Source organism: Apis cerana, linkage group LG11, assembly GCF_029169275.1.
Source record: "Apis cerana isolate GH-2021 linkage group LG11, AcerK_1.0, whole genome shotgun sequence".
NCBI classification, from domain to species: Eukaryota; Metazoa; Arthropoda; class Insecta; order Hymenoptera; family Apidae; genus Apis; species Apis cerana.
The window spans coordinates 12473851-12482295 of NC_083862.1; the positions used below are offsets into that span (position 1 = coordinate 12473851).

At 44.5% G+C, this 8445-nt stretch overlaps 1 protein-coding gene across 1 annotated transcript; it reads right to left on the minus strand.

Moving 5' to 3' along the window:
- Nucleotides 1-285: 285 nt before the first annotated feature.
- On the minus strand, nt 286-8092 carry LOC107995082 (venom dipeptidyl peptidase 4). Its single transcript, XM_062081953.1, has 13 exons — nt 7959-8092; nt 5763-5832; nt 4896-5137; nt 4102-4176; nt 3974-4026; nt 3413-3609; nt 3117-3286; nt 2710-2810; nt 2133-2596; nt 1772-2054; nt 1490-1684; nt 1255-1415; nt 286-1133 (listed from the first exon to the last, which is right to left on the minus strand). Exons 1-13 carry the CDS (start codon nt 7974-7976, stop codon nt 793-795), a joined length of 2370 nt encoding a protein of 789 aa, XP_061937937.1. The 5' UTR covers nt 7977-8092; the 3' UTR covers nt 286-792.
- Between the last annotated feature and the right edge of the window lie 353 nt (nt 8093-8445).

Sequence of the window (8445 nt, forward strand, 5' to 3'; positions counted from 1 at the left end):
ATTGAAAGTAAAGAGAGAAACGAGTATCATCGATCGTGATCTCTGTTTTTATCTTGGCTCAAGTGTCGAATTTTTCGAATCTCGTTTTTTCCTCTTTCTTTTTTTTTCGCTCGTAATTAACAATTCCACTTTGAAAAAACTGAAATATTTAATTAATTCGTACTTCTTACGGTCCCGCTGAAAAATGAGAATCAATTAAAGAACGGAAATATCATGGAATGTTAGAAAACGAACGTTACTTTCCAATTAAAAAAAAAAAGTTTCCAAGTAAAAAAATCTGGCGAATAATAATAAATCGAAAGAAGACAAGATTTATTAACAATCGTTTCAACAGATTCATCTCTCGGTGGACGACAAAAATTACCTTATCCGATAAGACTATCCGATAAAAATTCTCCCCTCGAAGACGCATTGACAAATTTCGACGGTGAAAAAGGGAAATAAATACGAAAAAGGAAAAAAAAGAACGAACGAACAAAATAAGAGCATAACGTCTTCCATTTTCCACTTACTCGGCTGTCACGGAAATGCATCGAGCATTCTTAAGTATCGATTCAACCGCGACGCCGTCCCCCTCGAACCTATGAGAAAACACGTCCAACACCATTGCGAAATCTCGAGAACCGATTCCAACGTATCATCCCTCCTTACTTCCTTTCTTTCTTTCTTTCTTTCTTTAGGACGCAGCTTCTCGAAATCGAATCGTTTACGAAAATTCCAACGATCAACTCGAGGTTGGTGGATGCGTCCACCGTGTTGGATGATCGGTCAATGCTGTGGCAACTCGGGGGTTTATACCGTTCGTCGATCCGGGCGAGTGGAGGCGAGCGAGTATCCCAGACAGTTGGCCCAGAATCGGTCCATGGTGTGGTAAAGATGAGGAAAGACGTTTCCTAGGGCGTGCGCCTCGTCGGTGTACGTCTGCTGCTGGAACATGATGTCGCTGTTCACCAAAGCCTTGTTCAGAATCATGCTTTGCTGGTAGTGCACGTTGTCGTCCGCGGTCCCGTGTATCAGCATGTACTTTTTCCCACGTATGCCCTCCACCCTTCTGCTCACGTCCGTGTCGTTGTAGCCGCTCTGGTTGTCCTCGGGGGTGGGCAGGCCCATGAACCGTTCCGTGTACAAAGAATCTGAGAAATTTTGCGCTTTTCACTTTTTACCCGGAAGAAACGAAGTTGGATTCTTTCGCGAAATACACGGTTTTGCATCGGTGAAGATGTTTCTAAGCGAACGCATCTTAGGAGAAATTACCGTAATAAATCCAGGAGGTGACGGGTGCGACTGATATCCCACATCTGAACACCGATTCGGTGTCGGTGGCCAGCACCATGGCGGCCGAGAAACCGCCGTAACTCCAACCCCATATACCCGTCCTGTTCGAATCGATCCACGAGTATCTCTGCTGCAGCGTTCTGCAAACGTCGATTCCCCGTTAAACCATCCGCCCAAGACAAATTAGGTGAACGTGCAACTTAGATGACGCTACTTCGTGATAACGATCTGATCCTCGATCTCCACGGTGCCGAGTCGCCGGTAGATCTCGAACAGCATCTTGCTGCCTTTGTAAGCTGATCCACGCCCGTCGATGCGCCCGTAGATGACGCTCCTGTTGGTCACTATGTACGACTCGAACCCGTACGTCGCCTCCTCCGTAATCCTGACGGTGTTCGGCCCTGCGTAGCTGCGGACAATTTCACCGATTTAAGGGATCCTAATTCGAGGGGAGAAGTTGGCCTGTTTTTTCACGAGTCTGCTCGAGATCACTCACACGTTGATCAACAGGGGATACTTTTTCTTCTCGTCGAAATCGGGCGGCAGGTAAAGTTTAACCTTGTTCGTGTACCCGTTCGCGTTCACGTTCAGATTCTTGACGATGGGCTGCGTCCGACTGGCCACCTTCCGTCTGAGCGACCGATTCTCCTCCCAAATGAAAATCTGCCTGTGATTCGCGTTCATGACGGCGATGAAGACCGGGTCGGGGCCGGCGCAATGCAACGCGTAATGCGAACCGTTGGCGGAGAAGTAGGCGTAGGCGTAGGTGCAACGATTTCCTGTAATTTTTCCCCGCGATTAAATTCGAATATGGAATAAGAAAAGTTTGAGGGGAGAGAAGAAGAAGAAGAATTTACCCTCGGGGGTGAGGAGCTCGCACGACAAGCAAACGGGCGACTCGGTGCCCCCCAATTGCACGGAGTAGAGATTTTTGTGGGAAGGTTTGTCGAGCTCCGTGCCCAGATAATAGAGCCTACTTCTGGCGTGGTCGACGAGCAACAGGGAGACGACCTCGTTCGTTCCTGGAGTCAAATCCGTCTCGTCGACTAGAGCGCCGTTCTTATACTCGAACCTGGTCGCGTGGAGAAACCGGCCGGCCTTGGTTCCCGAGTCTTGAAGCTTCACAATGATCACATATTGGTCGTGATAGAGGGGCGATTGGATTCGAAGCCAACCCTCGGTCTCCTCCTCGTAATAAATATTATTAGCGTTACCCTTCGTGTCGTACAGCACTAATTGGGCCTTGTTCTGCACCCTGTTCGTCCACGTCGCGACAATTTGGCCGTCCCTCCTCCAGTTCGCGGTATAAAGAACGTTATCTCTGCCGGGGGGAGGGGGTGATAGAGAAATCGATTCAGCGGAGAATTAAAATTAATATGGACGAGTGTGAAATTGTTATATGGACGGATCCCCTCGATTTTTGTGTATACTCACGCGCCAACAACATCGACAGGCGGCCGAAGATCGATCGATTTCGAGGAGGGATCGTGCAAGTCGATCACGCTCAGGGACACGAACGGGTTCGTAGTGCCCGCCTAGAATTCGAGAAACGAAAAGAGTAAAAAAAGTAAAATAGACGTATACTTGTATTTTAATCCAAACAAATTCTTGAAAGGGTCTATATATTTTAAGGGGTACAATCCTTTTCGCCCCCTTTTAAACCAGCAACCTGTAGTTTCCCAATCTTCGTTCCTTTGTCAATCGCGTAACCGATCGATTCCCTTCGAACTTTTGTTTTTTCGCGTTGAAAAAGGAAGGCGAAGGGGAAACTTTTTTTCTTTTTTCTTTTTTCTTACCGCGACGAAAATGAAGAATATATATATATAAGAACGAATATCTACTTTCGGATATTTTATCTTGATCTCGTTCGGATATTGATCTTTCAAGTTTCCAGGGGAGCCGTATTTAGATATCACGATATCGCGGACGTTGGTATCGTTGAACGTTGCGAAAGCGAGGTGTCGTCCATCGGGCGAGATCCAGAATGCGACGGGGGAGCCCAGCACCTCCTCTGTAAATCATCGTTGGTTAATATCGATCATTCGATACGTCGGTTAACGCGATACAATCCGAATGTTTTTTTTTTTTCTCCTTTTTTTTCTCTTTTCTTTTTTTTTCCATCGCTGTTTTCGATTACCCTCGTAAACCCAGTCGGGTATCCCGTTGAAAACGATGTCGGGGACGCCGGTGTTCGTTATTCTTCGAGTGTCGCTGCCACCCTCGAAGAACACCTGATAATAGATATCGTTCTCGTGAACGTAAATCAAAGCGTTCCTCGTGGGCGACCATTTGAACAGTGGTATGCGATCGCCATTCGCGATATCCGTGAACGTTCTGCGATATATATAAAAAAAAAAAAAAAAAAAAAGAAAGAAAGAAAGAAAAGATAAACAATTTTTTACATCGGATAGCAGAATTTCATATATTATTATTAGGATTCGTTTGTTTCCTCTCTCTCTCTCCCTCTCTCTCTCTCCCTCTCTCTCTCCCTCTCTCTCCCTCTCTCTCTCCCTCTCTCTCTCTCTCTCGGTTATTCACAACGGAATTATTTTCGACAACGTGTATCGGGGCATTAATATTATCATTATTGCCAACGACTAATGTGTCCAACTGTTTATATCGTTTTGAAATTTGATTTATCAGTGGGTTTATTACGTAACGATATTACGGGAAGTATATATAAAAATAGATAATTCACCTGGATTTGATGTTGTAAACGGTGCACTTTTGGTATATCGAGTATCGAAACCCCTGGAAAATGTTGACGTTGAGGAAAGATTATTGGTAATTATTTGGGGGAGAGAAAGAAAAATTGTCAAAACTCACGTTTATGTAGTCGTGGCCGATAGCAACGTGGGAATTGTCGAAAGAAAACATGACGGATGCTTTGTCGAAATCGGCCTGAAACGATACGTTAATTCAATTAAACGGTTCTCTCTTAAAAAAAAAAAAAAAAAGAGTAGAAAAATTGTCGAAAGAACGAGATAAGGATTACGAGGGCAATCGATGTTCTCGTATCTGACACGCGTTAAATATCTATCTATTCACCTGTTCTTCTTTCGTGAATATTTTTTTAAGATAAGAAAATATTGAATCTGAAAATTTAGTCTGCAAATATACATTTCGATAGATACACCGTAAACGATATACACAGGGGAAGAGTCTCTTTGAAAAGTCTCTTTTATATGATCGCATAAGTTGGGAATAGGTCAGAAAGCGTTTGCGTGGAATGTCGTTGAACGAGACGCGAATGAAAATTGAAACGGAGAAATGTCAAACAACGTGTCTCTTAAATCAACAACAATTCGATGTTGATTCGCGAGGGGATCGACGCCGTGTTTTCCATCGGTTAAGAAGCCGAGGAAGGAGAATTTCCGTGGCGATTAATTAAACCGTGGCAGCGTTATTCGTACGTGTCCCCGACAGGGAGGACGTTCCGGCAATTTGTTCTCGAAATCGAAACTTGCAATTTATCGCGCCCATTTTTTCTCAATTCTTCCTCGTGATGATCTTCTCAACAGGATCGAGATGAAAAATTTTGATCCTTTCCATCGCTTAACGTTTCTTATATAAATATGTACACGATAATTTGCAGGGCAAAAAAGGTTATTAAATCTTACCGTCACGGACGAATCGAGGAGAACGGTACTCGATCCGGTCGTAACATCGAACAGTCGAATATCGCCGACGTAGTTATCCGAATAAAGGATTTCCCTGTCCGTTTTCCAGGTACCGTTGAAATTGTTCGCCCGGAAACTTTGATCGTAAGTCTCCTCCAGCTTGAAAGGAACCCTTACACCCTGATGATCCTCCTCTTCGAGGGGCTCGTATCTCTCCAAGTCCTGGTCGATCACTCGTGGAACTGAATAACAAGAGGAGAAAAAGGAGAAGAAGGAAACTCTCATTTTCGCTCAAACATGGAAGAAGAAAAGTGAAATCCGATAGATCGGGGGAAACGGGGGATAATTGCTCCTGAAACCCCTTCGATTCTCTCGCGGCAGAGAGAGAGGGAGGGAGGCCGATTAATCTCGAGTTTATTATTCATTAAGTCGTAACTGGGTCAATAGCGTCGTGGCTCGATCGTGCCGTATTATTTTACCAACCGTGTTTGCAAACACGAGACAATTTTGATTCAATTCCCGTGCGTTGTCAAATAATTCACTTATCGGAATAAAACCGAGGGAAGTGTGAAAATCGAACGCCTCCCCGAAAGTCGAGCGATTAATTTTGATTAATTCAGATTTTTCTTCGAAACGATTCATGGGGAAAGAGAAAAACTAGAGAAAAATAATATCCTCGTGGATGATAGGAGGCGAGGGGGTGGGTGTACGATTATCTCGAGGCAAATAACGAGGCAAATCGGCGAAGGGCATTAGCCTGGTTCCCGTCGATCTCGAGGCATCCGGACGTATCTCGAGACATCCGGTCCCTAAGCGGCTCAACGGGAGCGCGATTATCTCTCGGGGACAAAGAAGCGGAAGACTTACTGGATTTTCCAGCAACAAGGACGAGCAGCGATCCGTGCACCACCAGCAGCAGCACCAGCTGCACCAGTACCTGGAAAACATTTCGTTCTCCTCAGTTGGAAAAGAAAAAATATATATACATATATGTGTGTGTATAAAAAGAAAGAAAGAGGAAAAAGAATCCTTTCTATTCTATGGAATTCTAAAGGGCCCTCCCCTTCTTCCTCGTGGCATCTTGTCGAGCTGCGGGAAACACGTGCATCGCATAAAAGTTTTCAAACAATTTCGGGCCTAATATTGTAATTCCTCCTTTATTAACCCTTTGTTAATAAATAAGACGGAGTGAATAACGTATTCGATTCACTGTGGAGCGGAAGTGAAAAATGATTAAACGCTTAATTCTCTTGGTTTCTGCGAAAGAAAGTGATTGTTATAAAATTTCGCCTCTCTAATTCGGATTCTCTACTGCGTGTATAACTTTCTTATCGACTTCTTCGATGATACTCGTTTGGATATTCTCTGTACAAGTTTATCGTTGGAAAACGAGGGCTCGACACTTCGTAGGCGACTCGAAAGGATGATCCCGTTTATCCGACGATCGCGAATTGGAAACTGGTTAAAAAAAAAGAAAGAAAGAAAGAAAGAAAGAAAAAAGGAGGAGGAAGAACCGGTCGAAGAACTGGTTGCACGCGGAAAATGCGAGATAAATCGTCGACCGTGCGCCAACTTGTGCTACATGCGAAAAGTCGAACGGAAGCCTGGACGATTCGACTGTTCTCTTCGGTTGTTGTGAATCATTCAGGGGATAGGTCGGCGCCTCGCCGATGACTCGGCGAATTCTCGATCCTTGTTCGCAGTTGAATCGAGTTTAGGAAGATGTCTACTCGCTTGATATTTGGATCGATTCGTTTTTCGAAGAGGCTCGAGCCAAAAGTTGAGCTCGAATTCCTCGTTTAATGTCCGTCCAACGATTGTTACGGCCTATTACGATAAAAAGTTTAAAACTCGAGAGACACGTTTGAAATTTTTTAAACTTTTAAAATGTGATAAAATTGAATTTTTATCGGTTAAAAAAAAAACGTTTAAAAAATAGAACGGAAACGTTATTCGCACGTGTTCGGAAGGAAAATCTTTCGGCAAGTTTGTTCTTAATGAAAAAGGAGCGGGGGAGAACGGCCGGTTTAAAATTGAATAAACTCGTATTTTCTTATTCGCCGGGGCGAGTTTTAATCTAAAGCGCCCGATTTCTCTTCCTCGTGATCCAAACGAACGCGTTAATTGCATTTAATTATTGAAAGAGAGTGAACAGAAATGTGGAACGGAACAGGTTCGATTAAAAAAAGGCGTAAGAAAATGATATTTAATCTGTTATTTAACCGATTAACGATCGAATTGTACATTTTACAAGTTAACCTCCATCTTTTCGCTCCGTTGGTCCTCCAAGCGCGCGGGAGACGAAACGTTTTCCTCGAAAAACACTTTTCGATAAACGCTTCCGTGGCTCATCGACGGTTCCTGCCTTTCTCTCACGATCACCTGCTATTTTCACGTTTCCAAATCGGTTCTTCGCGAAAACCCTCCATCGAGGAGCAACATATCCGTCGATATTTGCGAATCGATCGCGGAAAAGGAAGCGACTCGGGAAGAAAGATATCGAAGGGGGAAGTTCGATCGAATCCTCGCTAGTTGAATGATTTACTTCAGTCGATCCGGAAAATTAAAATACACGGATCAAAGACGGATCGAACGTCACTCTCTGATTACTCGTCTCGATTAAAAAAAAAAAGAGCAACGCGATTAAACGCGAATAACGTCACGCTCGAGTGTCTCTGTTCGAAACGAAAGAGATAAAATTGCTGTCACGTGTCACGAGACTCGGATCGAACGGAAAAGAAAACGAATTAAGGTCTCGAGTAAACGGGTCTTTACAATAACGATTCTCCTGTACATGTATATATATATATATATACACACGCAATTATCGCTCGGAACGATAAGAACAAAAATAAATAGACAGCTGTCCAATATCCATCACTTTCCACACCGACTGTCCATCCTCGACTTTAAAGACCCTTGAAAATCTCCAACAAATTTTCTTATTCTTCTTCTTCATCTTCCAACTTTGTCCAAGGGGCAAAGAGGGAGGGAAGAATCTCGATCACCCACGAGTAGAGAGCACGACCGAGGAAGAGGGTGGACGACTCCTGACAACCTTACCCTTACGTTCCACGGCATGGCGACCACGTGGCAGCGGTGTCGTCGTGTCGTCGTTCCCTCGCTGTTGCCTCTGTCGTTGAGTGACGATCGAGAGATCGGCGGATGCCTCGATGGATGGCACGGGTACGTCCAACACCGACTGATCCATCACGTAGTTTTCCGACGTGCCGGAGGCGGGGATCACTCCCACCTCCGGCCAGCCAACGAACACGGGCCACAACGCGATATCTTGATGTTTTCCCGTCCATTCCTACTCCTTCGCGCGACCATTTTAAGGAAATCCTTCTCCTCGTTCAATAAACCGCGAATACCCTCGAGGAGAAGAGGATTCCTGGGGAAAAAGGGAGAGGATGGCTCGAAGAGAAATGGATGACCGATATTTTTATAGCTTTACGATCATGCATGATTAATTGTAATCAGGGAAAATGGGATGATATCTCGACGAGAGAAGCGATGCACGATTTATCGATCAAGCTTCCTTTCTTTT